The 16,548-nt window shown below is 45.0% G+C and overlaps 1 protein-coding gene across 1 annotated transcript in view; it reads right to left on the reverse strand.

Annotated features, from left to right (window-relative positions):
* Positions 1 to 384: 384 nt before the first annotated feature.
* The window catches only part of RXRG (retinoid X receptor gamma), a 65,348-nt gene continuing 49,184 nt past the window's right edge, over positions 385 to 16,548 (reverse strand). Inside the window, exons 5-10 of the mRNA XM_004385763.1 lie at positions 11,709 to 11,869; positions 11,463 to 11,592; positions 10,069 to 10,201; positions 8,806 to 8,897; positions 7,399 to 7,504; positions 385 to 887 (exon numbers count right to left, since the gene is read on the reverse strand). Of these exons, the coding sequence (XP_004385820.1) occupies positions 740 to 887; positions 7,399 to 7,504; positions 8,806 to 8,897; positions 10,069 to 10,201; positions 11,463 to 11,592; positions 11,709 to 11,869 (770 nt within the window). The 3' untranslated portion in view covers positions 385 to 739. The remainder of the gene's footprint in view (positions 888 to 7,398; positions 7,505 to 8,805; positions 8,898 to 10,068; positions 10,202 to 11,462; positions 11,593 to 11,708; positions 11,870 to 16,548) is intronic.

The following is a 16,548-nucleotide window of genomic DNA, read 5'->3' on the forward strand; positions in this document are numbered from 1 at the left end:
CCCTGAATTTGGACTTTTAGCCTACTTTACTGTGAGGAAATAAACTTCTCCTGTTAAAGCCAAAAAAAAAAAAAAAATAGAGAAAAAGAAAATATCCTCTGTTGGCTTTATACTCAGTTGCCCCCAATCAGTACAAAGCTCTCTTTGCTTGTTATTCTTAGAAGTAAAAAAAAAAAAAAAACCAAGCTGACTCTAATAGAGAGCGTCTTCTCCCTGGGGCCAAGTTGGCTGTCTGAGAAGGCCAGTTTAGATTCAGGCATCCAGCAGGGGATTTTACAGTCTCAGGATCCTAGCTCTGTTCTCCACGCCTAGCCCCCACAGCCCCTCCTCCACATCTGAGGTAACTTCCTTGCAGCACAATAACACACCCCATGCTCCAAGCAGTGCCAACGTCATATATATTATTTTATTATTTGTTTGTTTGCTTTCCATGGCAAGTGAAAAAATAATTTAAACCAATTCTATGTACAGACGTGGGTTAGTTTTCCAAGAACTTCCAGAAAGACCCCCAGCCCCTTTTATAGCAAAGCAGGGTTACGGTTAACATCTGTACAAAACTCCACCTATAAAAGTCTCACGTGTAGAAAGATTTCCTTTATTATAAGCATCACATTTTGGGAACCGGAAGGGGGTCAGCAGGGGAGCTGGAGGGAAGTGTACAAGGGGAAGTGTGCAGGGAGGGGGTCCACACGCGCCTGCCGAGGGATAATCCTAGTCAGGAGGCTGTGGCTGGTGAGGCTCAGGTGACCTGCAGCGGGGTTTCCAACATCTCCATGAGGAAGGTATCAATGGGCGTGTCCCCTATGAGCTTGAAGAAGAAGAGGTGCTCCAGGCATTTCAAGCCGATGGAGCGCAGGGCTGGGAGGCGAAGCAGCAGCTTTGCAAACCTGCGGAGAAGACAAGGGAGCATTAGGAAGCAGGGAAGGACATGGGGCATCTACTGGCAGGGGGAAGTCCATTTCGTCTTTTTGACCACTCTGTGACAGAAGAGCCTGGGAGGGAGACTGAGGCAGTGGGGGAATATTTAACCCCAGAAGCTTCAGAAATGGACTAGAAAACCACTTGTTGTGGAGTCGATTCCGACTCATGGCAAACCCATGTGTTTCAGAGTAGAACTGCGCTCCATAGGGTTTTCAAGGCTGCGATCTTTTGGAAGCAGATCACTAGGCCTTCCTTCCAAGGTGCCTCTAGGTGGATTTGAACCGTCAGCCCTTTCGTTAGTAGCTGAGTTCTTAACCATTTGTGTCACCCAGGGACTCTTAGAAATGGTCTAGAGGGCAAGTTAATTTTGAAGGTGGAAACTGCACCACATGACCTCTTAAGAATCTTTTGAATTTTGTGGCTATGCCCTAGAATTGTCCTCAGTAACCTTCATTCACAGAGGTTGAGAGGAAGAGCTAGACTGTGTTTGTTGACTCACGTCTCCACCCCTTACTAGCTGGGTGTTCCTTCCTGTTTCTGTGCCCTAAGTGCTTGTTGTGAAGATTTGCTGAAGCACTTAGAACATGGCACAACGTACACACTGAATATCAGGCATTTTATATTTTATACATATGCACTGCTGGATGAACATTTTGAGTACCTACCATGCACCAGGCTTTACGACAGGTTCTGGGATAACAGATGAGCAAGAGCAGAGGTAGTCCCCCCTCTCAGGAAGTCCCCCTAAGACTGGGCATTTCCTCACATTATCATATCTTTGTTGCTGTTGTTAGGTGCCGTGGAGTCGGTTCTGACTCATAGCTACTCTATAGGACAGAGTTGAGCTGCCCTATAGGGTTTCCAAGGAGAGGCTGGTGGATTTGAACTGCCAGCTTTTTGGTTAGCAGCCGAGCTCTTGACGACTGCGCCATTTGGGCAATGTGATCTCAGTTTACCTCAGTTAACAAATTTTTGTTACCTATCTTCACCAGTTTTTATCATCAACTAATTAGACTGTGTCTACTTTTAAGACAGGGCCCTGGTGGTGCAGTGGTTACGTGCTCCGCTGCTAACCAAAAGAAAGGTCGGTGGTTTGAACCCAACAGCTGCTCCATGGAAGAAAGATGTGGCAATCTCCTTCCACAAAGATTATAGCCTTGAAAACTCTGTGGGGCAGTTCTATTCTGTCCTATAGGGCCGCTAAAAGTGAGAATCAACTCAATAGCAACAGGTTGGTTTTTTTTCTTTTTTTCCTACTTTTAAGTTAGAAGAGAAGGAGATGGAAAATCGTAGTCTCAGCCCTGGGGACACAACACACACTCACACACATGCACACTCTCATTCCCACACGCACACTCACTCACATGCACACCCTCATTCCCACACACACACACTCACACACACGCACACCCTCATTCCCACACGCACACACACACACACGCACACCTTCATTCCCCACACGCACACACACACGCACACCCTCATTCCCACGCACACACACACATGCACACCCTCATTCCCACACACACACACACATGCACTCCCTCATTCCCCACACTCACACACACATGCACACCCTCATTCCCACACGCACAAACACACACACACGCACACCCTCATTCCCACACGCGCACACACACTCACACCCTCATTCCCACATGCACACACACATGCACACCCCATTCTCACACGCACACACACTCACACACACGCACGCACAGCCTCATTCCCACATGCACACACACACACACGCACACCCTCATTCCCACACGCACACACACACATGCACACCCTCATTCCCACACGCACACACACACATGCACACCCTCATTCCCACACGCACACACACGTGCACACCCTCATTCCCACACGCACACACACACTCACACACACGCACACCCTCATTCCCACACGCACACACACACGCACACCCTCATTCCCACACGCACACTCACGCACACACACACCCTCATTCCCACACGCACACACACACTCACACACATGCACACCCTCATTCCCACACGCACACACACTCACACACACATGCACACCCTCATTCCCACATGCACACACACACACACATGCACACCCTCATTCCCACACACACACACTCACACACATGCACACCCTCATTCCCACACACACACACACGCACACCCTCATTCCCACACGCACACACACTCACTCACACACATGCACACCCTCATTCCCACATGCACACGCATACTCACATGCACACCCTCATTCCCACATGCACACACACACACACGCACACCCTCATTCCCACATGCACACACACACTCTCACACACAGGCACACCCTCATTCCCACACGCACACACACACTCACACACACTCTCACATACCCTTATGCAGGCATGCACACTCACATGTACCGTCACATACACATGCATGCACACTCCCACACTCACGATACACCCACACACACACTCACACACATGCATATGCACACGCACACTCTTCTATAATTGAGGATCTCAGTTGTGTGACTTACAAAAGGGAGAGAGGACAGTGTGTGAAAGAATTAATCTCACACCTGCATGTCCTTGTGGGCCTCTTAATCTGTGACATTTTTCACTCCATCCTTGTGACCCTTCTTCGTCTCTCAAAATGCTTTTTGCAAAAGAAGCTTATTTTTAATGTTAGTAATGATGACTGTACATCAAGCAGTACTCACAACTTCCAATAAAAAGTACGAAGGCCCAAATCACGTCACTATGGCCCTAAATCAGAGATTCCTGGCTTGGGGTGAATCTGTACTTGGTGTCATCACATTATTTCATGAAAATTTTCAAATTGAAATTGCAATGTTCCTTGAAAATGTATATGTTTCTATACTCATGCCAGATGATGTTTTAAGGAAATATGGCAACGTAAGAAAAATAATGTGGCACCATCCCAAAAGGTGAGAATCACTTTTCTACATGGAAAAATTAAAGATCTATGCCAAGCCCAACACAAAGCTCCAAAATCGTTTAAATATAAAGCACCAAGGGCATCTGCCTGGTAACTCCAGGCGCAAAGAGGCAGTTCAAGTGGGAGTAGGGAGGCTGAGCCCCTGATGGCAGTTCTGCCACTGAAGAGCTTTATGGGTTTACCCACTGCTGTCAAGTCAATTACAACTCATAGCGACCCTATAGGACAGAGTAGGACTGCCCCTAGGGTTTTCAAGGAGCACCTGGTGGATTTGAACTGCCAACCTTTTGGTTAGCAGTCACAGCTCTTAACCACTGTGCCACCAGGGTCTCCTTTATGAGTTTAGGCAAAGGAAATTACTTCTCTATGAAGTGCAAAGTCAGGCTGAGACTAACTCTGAAAATGTTTCTGCTTTCAGGGTGTTTTGTTGGTGGTGTTGGTGGTGGCGGCTTTTGTACTCCACAAATGCCGACATTTTACAATATGTAAAATGCTACATATGCCACGAGACTGCTGTCTTCGTGGTCTGTCCTGGATTTAGGGATTGAGACAGGGACTAACGGAAACATATCCCATTAACGGCCACAGCCATGGGAGCGGCATTGAATGCCTTACTCACTTGCTGACAGCAAGGGGGGCATCACAGCCTTTGAAGGCGCCTACTGTGTGCGTGCGCGGCTGAGAGAAAGTGTGTGAGTTCTGCAGCCCCCTGAGTTTTGATCTCTGCTTTCCGGCTAGAGGAAGCCGACCTCCGCCCCTGTAAAGTGCACTTCTAAAAGGCTCCACCAAGTGGCAGCATCTACCACCGAGAAAGGTGCCTTGACCTGGCCGTGCCAGAAGCCCCTTCAACTATGTACTGCACAGCAGAGGTGACCAGCCCTCGGAATTACTACTGACTGGTTGGGCCAAGTGACACTTTGTTCCTGTCAAACCTCCACGGACACTTACTTGGTCAGGGAGGCCACCCCATACAGGCTGTACTGGACAGACCCAGGGGACATGGCAGGGCCCCAGCCACTGCACCATTTGAACTCCCAGGCTCTGCCCTAGTCCAGGCAACAAGGGGTGGCATCTTTTCCCAGTGCCTGGAGGAAACCCAGACCTCTGAAAGCCCCCTTCCCAGGAAAGAGTAGGTTCTAATGCTTTTACAGTGATGCCCGTTAGACACAACCTAAATGTCAACCACAGGGGAATGGCTAAATACATAAGGATGTGTCCGCATGGTGAAATAGCACAAAACATTGCCAGTGAGAAGTCTGTACATTAAACAAAATATAAAATGCCTGATAAAATGCCTAGAATGGCTAAGGGAGGGAAAAATACACTAAGCTGTATGGTTTCATATTATACATATTCCTATGTATACATATACACACACAGTGAATATACTGGAGACATGTAGACATAGTGGAAAGAAACATATCAAAAAGTTTACCATCAACTCTTATCACCTGATATATATATGTGTGTGCACGTGTATGTGTACATGTGTATCGTGATGCAGTGGTTAAGTGCTCAGCTGCTAACTGAAAAGTTGGTAGTTCGAATCCACCAGCCGATCCGCAGGAGAACAATATGGCAGTCTGCTTCGGTGAGGATTTATAGCCTTGGAAACCCTGTGGGGCAATTTCTACTCTGTCCTATAGGGTCACTATGAGTCGGAATCGACTCGACAGCAATGGGTTTGGTTGGTTTGGTATAGATAGATACATACATACAGATATAGGAATAGATACAGATCTATTATCAAAGCATGGACTGCTTTTATAATTAGGAAAAAATAGAAAAGTTTCTTTTTAAGATAAACAGCGGGACCTAGAGCCAATTCTCGGAAGGAATGACTGTGAGCGTGGTTGTTCCTGATGCCCTGCACACATGTTCTCAGTAAACATGTTTAATGTTGTATTAGAGCTGTGGTTTAGAGATTCGGTGGAAATCCTCCAATGCATGGCTTTCAGTTAACATGACTTGTCCAGGGCTCACAGCAGCCATGGGTAGAGCTGATGATGGCAGCCAGGCCCTAACCTCTTGGACAGGGCTCTCAATCTCATCTATTACAGGTGTAGAAGAGACTGCCTGGTGTCCATCAACTTCTATTTCCTGGTGTCCACCAACATCCATTCCGCCCCACCCCGCCCCATCACTGGCACACAGCTGGATACAACCCCTAGCCTCCTCTAAGTCTAGCTGGGTGACATGATGAAGTTTTAGCCAATGGAAGTGAGTGAGGGGGTGCCGGACCCTTCGAGGTCTTGCCCTCATACACTCTCCTCTGTGCTCTTCCAGCTCTTTCCCCTTCCACCATCTGGATGCAAAACACAATGTGGTCCTGGGACATAGTGGAGCCACAAGAAGGAAGGCACCTGAGTCCCTGAATGATAGCATGGAAGAGAGCCACTTTCCTGATCTGATCACACACCCAGGACCAATATATGAGCAAGAAATAAATTTCTACTGTGTTAAGCTACTGGCATTTGAGAGGTCTATCACTGCAGGTTCATCTCCCTAACTAACCCACAAGGCCTGCCCATTCATTGTACCAAAGGGCTGAAATCCACTCACTTGAATTTACTTATAGCCTCAGACCAAAAAACAAAACAAAGCAACACAACTCAGCCACTTCTGGACAATTGAAGATATTGGCTTATAACCCAGGATAATCAGCTTACTGGAAACTAGACTTCACAGAGGAATAAAAGTCTTTTGTGAGAATCGGAGCATGTAAAAATTAGTCCGCAAGACAAAAAGAATGTCTTTAAGGCAGTTTTTCAAGTTTCATTTTCAGTTTTCTGTGTGATTTAAGAATCCTATTTTCTGTTTTTAAGAACTTGAACTAACAGAGAAGGAACTGGAAAACTTTTATTTGGGGGAAATTTTGGGGATTTCTTTTTTTTTTTTTTTTAATGACTCAGAATACCTATACTGCCTATGACCTCAGAGTTCTAAACTAACATCCTCATTTTCCATCGAGGAGCCCAGACTAAACCTGGCACCTTGCCAGAGGCCACACAGATGGCTCCATGTGGACCAATGATCATGTCTCCTGGCTACCAAAGCCTATACTTCCTACTGCATGGGGACGTCCATAGGGGCTGACCAGAAAGCACTACAGCCATACTTCAAAGCTTAAGCTCTTTGAAGTCAGACGGAGCCAGGTTCACATCCCAGGTTCACCACTTAGCAGCTTTATGATCTTGGATGAGTGACTTAACCTTTCTGAGCCTGAGTTCCTCATTAGAAAGTGGAAATAATGATACCTAGATTCATTCTTTCATTCATTTGTTCATTCAATAGTCATAGAGTGTATACTATTTGTCAGGCGCTGCTTTAGGCTCTGATGCAAGTGGTGAATGGTGAACGAGAGAGACATGAGCTCTGGCCTTGCGGAGCTAACATTTTAGTGGCTCTCAGCTTGTTGTGAGGATTAAAGAACATTTGAAAAAATCTAGACAGTGCCCGCTGCACATTAGGTGTTTGATGAACAAACGTGAAAGCAGGAGTGGTTGCTGCTGTAGTTACCGTTCTTCCGGCACTCTCTCACCTGCCTGGCTGTTCCGGATACTTCTGCTTGGTGTAGGCCTCGAGGGTGGCATAAACTTTCTCTCGCAGAGTCTCTACCTCAGATGGGTTGGACAGACCCTTGGCATCTGAAAAAGACCTCTGATTTAGCCTCTGGTTCCACGCTTCATGTAGATACCCTCCCACGGAGGCTGCCCCATCCACTCCGGCCACCCTCCCTAGAGTGACCAGAGACATAAGGATGGGGATAATTGTGAAATAAACAAAGTCAGTCTTGTGTGCCCCTAGCTCTCTTTCTGTGTCCAATCTACCCAATAAACTCTGGGGCAAAGATTTTAAACTTTCATATAGCCAAATGAACCCACCACTGACTCTGACCATGAGAATTTCATTTTACCCAAGACATTGTAGAAATATTACCTTCACACATTTATTGCGTGTCTAATATGTGTTAACCATAGACTGGGGGATGAGATGGAGTACAAAAACTGAATCAGCCTATGTCCTCCATCAACGAGCTCACTGCTTAATTCAAGAGATGATAGATGTGTAAATTAATATATGATTCTGAAAACTCATCTTTCTTGACCCACAGCAGCATTTGACAAAGCTGGTCATTCCCTCCTTCTTGAAATACTTTTCTTCCCTGGACCTCCAGGCCTCTCTTCTAGTTCTCTCCCTCGTTTACTGAGGCCTCTTCACAGGTTCCCTTGCCAGCTTTTCCTTTTCTCCCTGCCTCTAAGTCCTGGAATGCCCCAGGCAGGTTCAGCCGTCAGCCCTCTTCCCTGTTCAATATGTACTCACTCCTTAGATGATCCCATCCAGACCCATGGCCTTACATGCCAGGTGTAGGCTAACAGATCTCAAATATCTACTTCTGGTCCTGGCTTCTCTCCTAACTCCAGACTCACATAAGAAATTGCTTCCTGGGCAACTATTCTTGTTTATCTACTCTCTATCTCAGACTTTAATGTCCACAGACAAAATCCTGATCCCTACCCACCTGCCCTCAGCTACCCCTGGAGTTTTCTCCATCTCATGAAAACTCCATTTTCCCAACTGTTTGGGAAAACAAAAAACCTTGAGAATTATACTTAACTCTTTTCTTTCTTTCACATTCTATGTCATCAGCAAATCCCATTGGCTTTACCTAAAAGTACACCTAAGATCTGACTATTTTTACCACCTCCAATACCCTGAGATCACCGTCATCTCTCGCCTTCTCCACTTGTCCCAAACATGCACGCTCCATACCCACTCAAAACACTTTTCAAGATGGCTCTAGGGATAGAGGCCATGAGTAGCTGACTCTCTGTCCTCTCCAGGGACAGGATACCTGGCACTGCCTTCTCTGTCTCAGCTGAGCTAAAGGATCAAAGAGCATAAGATATTGGAGTCCACGGAGGAGTGCTAACCACTATACGGTCACCTGGGTTAAATAGCACGATGGCTCGCAGGCACCCCAGCTCCGACTTATCCATCTGCATATCTTTCATCTTGGAAACCAGCTCCGTCAGAACTCTGTTCTCAGGAAACAAGGGCAGATGATGAGACAATCATGAGTACTAGGCCAAGTGCTGATAAAATGAATTCAACCAACATTTAATATGTACCCACCCCGCTTTCCAGATGATGCACCAGGTAAGAGATGAATAAAATGCGTCCCTGATCTCAAGGAGCTCACATTTTAATTGAAGAAACAGACATAGAAATAACAAGCAATAACGAAAAGCCCAGTGAAATAACTGCCATGAACAAAGTCTAGGGCAACACCAAGGAGGAGGCACTGAAGCCTGAGGAGAGGACTGGAAAGGCATCGGAGAAGACTTGGAAATTAGTAGAAATGGGGCACAGAAAGCAGGGTAAGGGTGTTGCATGCCCAGAAAAGCTCAGCTAAGGGCAGTATTCAGTGAAAGGGTAGAAATCTCCAGGCACCATGAAGGGTGGGGGTGAGTCATTCCAGTCACCTGTGTTAGTCTCTATGTGGTATGGAGCAGGTTGTGGGAAAGGGCCGAAAGGAGTAGAGACATCTTAGGTGGACATGCACATTTATGATGGAGGTGGAAATGGGACATGGGTCTCTGGCATTGGACAGAGACTATTCTCAACCTTACCACCCCTTCACCTGTTCTCCATCCCCTCACCCCCAAGTCATTAATCTTTATTCATTTCATTCAGCTCTTTAGATGACACAGATTAATTTTACTTTTGCAGCTTTTAAGACACAGAATCCCAGACTGAGGGCGTGGCTGCCCCACTGAGGTGGGTCTGATCCTGCTACAGGCCTCCCCCAGGAATCCTGGTACTGAGTCTAGCCCATCTTGCTTGGCCTCCTGAAGACAGACTTGGGACCCTCTTCCCCATTCCCAGCCCCTGGGATAAGCAGTTCAACCCCTCAACTTACTAGCTATTGTCAATGATCCATTCTCTTCTATGGAAACCCATAGGGATAATAGGTTCTCCCATCTACCCAGAAACCATACTGGCCTCTGACTGGCTCCATCTCCTTGTAATTTCAACCTTTCTTTCATTCCCTAGGTTTATATTCTCATCTGCTTAATGTCTCTGCTTCTAGTCATGTGCAGCTGTTTGGGCTGTCCATCCCACTTCCCAGCATGTGCACACACACACACACACATACACACACACACACACACACACACACACGACACTGGAGGCAGAGAGGAGATACCTGTCAAAGATGGAGCCGACTCCAGCACTATGAGCACTGCTCCGGTGGACGTGTAAACCTGTGGCTAGAAGGATGCCATCCTGCACGGAAACCGAGCGATGGGAGAAGGAGGCAATCAACAGCTCATTCCATCCTGCAAGAATAAGAAGGAGGGCTTGAGGGAGAACCGATAATCATCCAGTGCGGGTATTATTATCCCCATGTAATAAAAGGAGTCCCCGGGTGGTACAAACAGTTAATGCACTTGGTTGCTAACCAAAAGGCTGGAGGTTCAAGTCCACCCAGAGGTTCCTTGGAAGAAAGGCCTGGCTATCTATTTCTGAAAAATCCGTCACTGAAAACCATATGGAGCACAGTTCTACTCTGACATGTGTGGGGTCACCATGAGCCGGAAGCAACTCGATGGCAAAATAAAATAAAAGGAAAATTGGAAATCAAGGGAAGTTAAGAACTAGTTCAAGAGGATGCATCCAATGAGTGAAGAAACCAAGGATAAAACTTGGGTTTCCTGACTTGTCAGCCCACCCCCCACAGTCTCTCCAATGCAGCCCAGGATGGCAGCTTGAGGGCAAGGACTCTTTTTTTTTTTCTTCCCCAGTCAATCAACAAATATAGATTGAACGCTTAACAGGTAATAGTAACTGTGCAAGCTGCCATGGTAGATAAAGCTAGTATACCTTACAGTCCCTGCCCTCAGGACCTGACAATCTAGTTTGATTTCTTTGGTGTTGTCTAGTAGCTCCTAGCACAGCATGTAGCTTCTGGTGGATACTCAGCAATTGCTCATTATCTAACAGGGGAGGAGATGAGGGCACTGGTTCCAGTGCTTAGCCAGTCTTCATGAAATTTCCCTGCTGACTCAGTGACAAAGAGGAGATACGGCATACGTCAATGGGCCACACAGTGTTCTGGAAATGGGAGGCAAGAGAGACTATAGTACATAGAATCTTAAAATAGGAAAGGACCTTGGAATTTATCTAGAATGAGGGGAGCAAGTCTTAGCTTCTTTTATGTCATCTGTGAATTGGGAATATTGCAATATGCCAATTTCAGAACAATCATGAGGCACTGCCTCAGATGAGCTTCAATACAAATGATTCAATGGTCTTTGAAAATTACACGTAAATTTGTGTGGGAAAAGAGTCCTGCTCCTCCATGAATAAACAATATTTCATTGGGGAATGAAAGTTTTTTGGGAGGATTATACAAATTTAAGAGCCTATAAAAAATATAAAAAAGAATAACCCTGGAAAGGGTTCTCCCATCATCAACATGGTGCACAGGTCGGATGAGTTATAGTTCATCAGGTTGCCTGTTTTTAGGATCCCAAGGGTAATTTCAAATAGCAGTCCAGGTGATTGTCCCAGAAATCAAGGAATTCTGGTATGCTTTACCTGCCCGGAGCAGAATGACCTGGTCCTCCAAGGTGAGGTCCGAGAAGTGGGGAATGCGCTTGGCCCATTCAACGAGGGTGAAAAGCTGCTTATCGGCAGCATGGCATATGTTGGTGACAGGGTCATTCGTCTGAAAAAGGAACAAAGTACTCTGAGGGACAGGACCTGGGACTCCAATAGACGCCCTCCCCCATCTCCAACCCCATCCAAGAAATGGAAGATGGATGGGGGTCCAAGACCGCATACTGAGTTCTCCATATTCATGTCAGCATAGGATTCTGTCTTTGGTTCAACAGCAAGTTCAGCTTCTAGAATCCTCTCCACAGGCATGTCTTCATGGCCACTGCTGGCAGATTCTGCCTCACTCTCAGCCCGCTCCCGGCTCCTCTGCCTTTCTTCTTGCACAGCTGGTATGCAGAAAGACACGAAGAGGTTACCAAGACAACCATGGGAAAGTTAGTTAACCTGTCTAAGCCTCAACTTCCTCATCTGTAAAATGGGGATCACCATGGTACTGAACCAGGGATGTTGTAAGGTTGACAGACGAAGCAAGGAAAACAAAGTTACTTGCTTAAGCCTGTGCATGACTAGGGGTTCGTTAGTCCATGTCCTTTCCAGGTCATTATGGCGACCACTCTAAGAAGTTTGCATTTTAAGCTTTCATAACTTCAGATCCTGCTCTCATCCTCCCTCTCTTCCAACAAACCAGCATCTCCTTTCTATTCCTGCAGTCTCCCACACCCTTCCTCTGCATGCTGCCTCTAATAAACTGTGAGCATGCAATGGTTAAGTAGCAAGTACATTACTGTAAAAACTTCCTCTGTCGGGTCCTGTGCATCATCTGTGGCATTCACATCCCATTAGGTCTGCCCCTAGTACATCAGCCTGAATACAGCACCACCTGATCCAACTTGTCAGGGAAATCCTTTGGGGAATCAGCTGTGGGTAAATGGGTAAGTGAAGGGGTGGAGGGATGTCACCCAGATGACATTTCAGAATCGGTGGCTGATTTGGGAATGGAGGAGGGTAAATAGGCAAAGGTGTAGGTTGGAATTATTTCAACCTTTGAAAATTTAGGGTTTTCATCAAAGTATACTCCAACTCTCAGGACTCTCTGGGTCTGTACATTAAGATGTTAAGGCAGCCAAAATCAAACCCAGTGCCATCAAATCGATTCTGACTCATAGCAACCCTATAGGACAGAGTAGAACTGCCCCATAGGGTTTCCTAGGCTGGATTTTTATGGGAACTGACTGCCACATCTTTCTTGCGTGGGTTTGAACTGCTGACCTTTCAGTTAACAGCTGAGCACTTAACTGCTGTGCCACCAAGGCTCCACTGTTAAGGCAGGGCCCCTCCAAAATTCTGTGCTCTTCAGCAGGAGAACAGTCTCTGTTGGGTTACTTTCCATTACCTCGAAGGCTGTGATTTCCATCTTCTTATTCCCAACAGCAATAAGCAGAATTCAGTATGAGAATGCATTTCTTTAATCCCAAGAGTCAAGAAAATTACACTCTTAGCAGGTGGCTAATCTGGAACTCAGTGACAGCTACTCCACAAGCAACTTTTACCTCTTAGCTTCTCTCCCTTCATCCCCACAATCCACTTGCAAAAGCACCTTCTACTCTCTGAGGGAGAAAGAGCCACATAGCCTGCAGAATGAACTTGAAGAGGGATGCTAGACGACTAGTTTGTCAAGTGAGCAATATCATTGATCTCTCAAGGTAGATCAGAGAAGGGGATGACTGCAAGGACACAGCTTATACTTCCAAGTCGCTCACAGAGATATGCCAAACACCTCAAGATGAGAATGTTATTCCGTGGTTGCGAGGGAGGGAGGGAGGGAAGGAGGGAGAAAAGAAGAAAGGGAAAAAAAGAAAAAATCAGGAGAGTGAGAAAAAGAAAGAAAACAGAAGGTAGAAAGAACAGAGGACAAAATGGGACTAAGAAGAGTAAAAACCATGTACCTTGGAGGCAAAGAGATCCTTTTCAAAATGTAGCTCTACCACTTACTAGCTAAATGACATCAGCCCCATTACTTAAGCTTCAGTTGCCCCATCTATAAAGTGGAAGTTATAGTACTTAACTGAGAGGGTTTATGAGGATTAAACAAAATAACTATAAAAGTTCAGTAAAAAGTAGTTGCTTCCTCTTTCCCCTTTGTCTCTCTTTACCCACTTGGGCTTTGCCTTGAGTCTTCCCTCCATTTCCCCATTTGGCGTTTTCCTTCCTCCCCTTGTCTCTCTTCCTCTCTCGTCCTTTCTGTCCACTTTATCAGTCTTCATTCACTGACAACATACAGAAACTATAATACATATTTTTTTAATTTAAATTATCAGTTGAATTTAGTAGCTAAAGTTGAATGCTTTTCGTATTAATTTTTTAAAAGATGGGCTAATGAACTTCTATTTGTCTTAGAAATGTCTTAAAAGATGGGGGAAAGCAAACTGAATTAAGTTCCTTTGGTGGTCCTCTGCTGATTTCTTCTACATATTTGTAACACGCAAAGAAAACAGCTTTCAAGCCTTGGGTTTAGAAAATTAGATTCCAATTCTCATTCTGCCATTGGCAGCCCCTTTGCTGGACACATGTCCTCTTTGTACATAGATCTTACTGTCCTAATTGAAGAGTTATATATCTGTTATTAAGGATGTCCTCCATGTGGCAGACATTCTGGACTACTGTCACTCTGTAGATCAGGGCACATCCAGGGGACATTGGATGATCTAAAATAGTACGAAACTCCGGTCTTACAACACATTTGTATCCACTGACTCACCATATACCTACTGTGCATTAGCTGCAATAGCCAAAATATTGATAGAGCTCTTTCTCTGTGCAAGGGATTATGCACAACACTTTACATAGATTATATTTCACTTCATCCTCACAATAACGCTTAGTCTGGTCATATGAGGTACAGAGAAGTTAGGTAACCTGCCTGAGGTCACAGAAGGAACTGGTGGAGCCAGCATCTGAACCCAGGTTAGCTCCCTCCCACGCTCACCTCTAGCCTCTCTGTACTGCCTCTAAGATGCTGGGCTAGTTGTATTAATAAAGACCACACAGGGCTCAAGGATGTCAACAGCTGCCCCTAAATTTCCTCAAACATTATCCATTTTCTAGCCTTGAAACTAAACATATATGACCAGAAATCATGGAAATAGACTTCCTGAATCCCAAAGATTGTTTGGTGGCCTGGGAGTCAGAGCGTCCCGTCCTATAAAAGCTCTGCTTTTAGCTTGTTGAAGTGTGGGTAGGCCTGTAGCCTCTCTGAACCTCTGTTTCATCTTCCAGGAAATGAATGTGTTACATTAGAGAATACCAAGTGTCTATTGCAGCTATAACGTTAAGTAACTTAAAATGGCAACAGGTCCTAACCCCTGGTCCCAGGCAGGTGAATTCGGGCCCAACCTAATCTAATCTCTTTCTATCTGTTCAACTCTCTAGGGACATAAATTCCACAGTCTCTCTTAGTTCCATGATTTTATTATTGTTTTCTTCAAGAAAGTCTTCAAACTGAGCCTCTAAATTCTATAAATCAAGGCCAGAAATTATGGTGGTAAAGGAAAGGCTGTCCCATAGCCTCTGGGAAGTGACCCTTCAGAGCGTAAGATGAGGAGTGGACTCACGTTTTGACTTTCTCTTTGCCAGGGTAAATGGTACCAGCTCATTGAGAAATTCCTCCAAAAGCTCCTTTCCTCCTCTTTTTTTTATCATTCAGCTTCTCATCGCTCCCATTTCTCCACATTCTTTTAAAAAAAATACAGGAGCCAAAACTCGCCGCAATTTTCTATTGAAGAATCGTAATAGCTCTAGGTTTAAAAGAAGGATTGCCCAGGCTCTACATTTCACATGCCCCTTATTATTATTATTATTATATTTTAATGAAATAAATACTCCCCTAGCCTTTGGCTTGTGGACAACTCTGACCTTAATCAAGGATATTCAGGTTGAGTTTTGGGAGATGGATTTAGACTAACTGTGAAGAAGCAGAAATGACACTTCTATAGTTGAGGCCATTCATGTTCCCTTAAGTCAATCTCATGTACTTAATAAAAATTGTTATTTTTCCAAGTCAACCTCAAACTTCTCTATCCTGGGGGTAAATAACAACCCCTGTAGCCACCATGCTTTTGCTAATGGGAGACGGACTTTGTGGTCATTAATCTTATTTTTTTTACTATCATGGGGGTGGGGACCTACAAAGAGTAACAATTCTATCCTGATGGAAAGAAGACAGTCTCCACCGCTGAATTTACAGATCATATAATCCAATCTGTAAGATCATTGACCCTCCCACAGCAAATATGACATATGCACAAAGTAGTAACTCAACTAATACACCATGAATGAAAGAATAAATGAATGAATGAATGAGTCATTTCAGGAGCACGTGCATTGCTGAAACTTCTGATCCCAACAGGACTGCATTTAGTTTAAACCCTTCATTCATTTAATAATTATTTATTAAATGCCAACTATGTGCTAGGCGGAGCCCTGGTGGCCCAGTGGTTAAGAGCTACAACTGCTAACCAAAAGGTTGGCAGCTCGAATCCACCAGCCACTCCACATTAGTGATACAGCAGTGAAATTTTAAAAAGCAGATAAAACCCCTGCCCTCATGGAAATAGACAGTAGACAAGGTAAATAAGTACAGGAAGTCCCTGACTTATGCCAAATTTGAGTTACGATGAACCACACTTACATTCTTTTTTTTTTTGTACATTTTATCGTTAGTAATATGTACTACATACAATGCTGTAGCACATAATTTGCTGATGTCATCATATCTGTAAGTTTATATGTAATGTTTCCACCCCGCAAAGACACATAAAAATCGGATTTATAAGGATACTGATAATAAAAGTCAACAAAAATGAAAACTTAAAAAAAAAAGGTATTTGACTTGTGTCACAACTGACTTAGGACAGAGTCATCAGAGTGGAACCTCATCATATGCTGAGGACTGCCTGTATACTGATCATGATAAGTGCTGTAGCAAGAAGACTGGGAAGCGTCGGGGGGTGGCTGATGCAATTTTAGACAGCGGAGCCAGACAAGGCTTTACTGAGAAGGTGACAAT

Source organism: Trichechus manatus, unplaced genomic scaffold, assembly GCF_000243295.1.
Source record: "Trichechus manatus latirostris isolate Lorelei unplaced genomic scaffold, TriManLat1.0 scaffold00145, whole genome shotgun sequence".
In the NCBI taxonomy this organism is placed as follows: domain Eukaryota; kingdom Metazoa; phylum Chordata; class Mammalia; order Sirenia; family Trichechidae; genus Trichechus; species Trichechus manatus.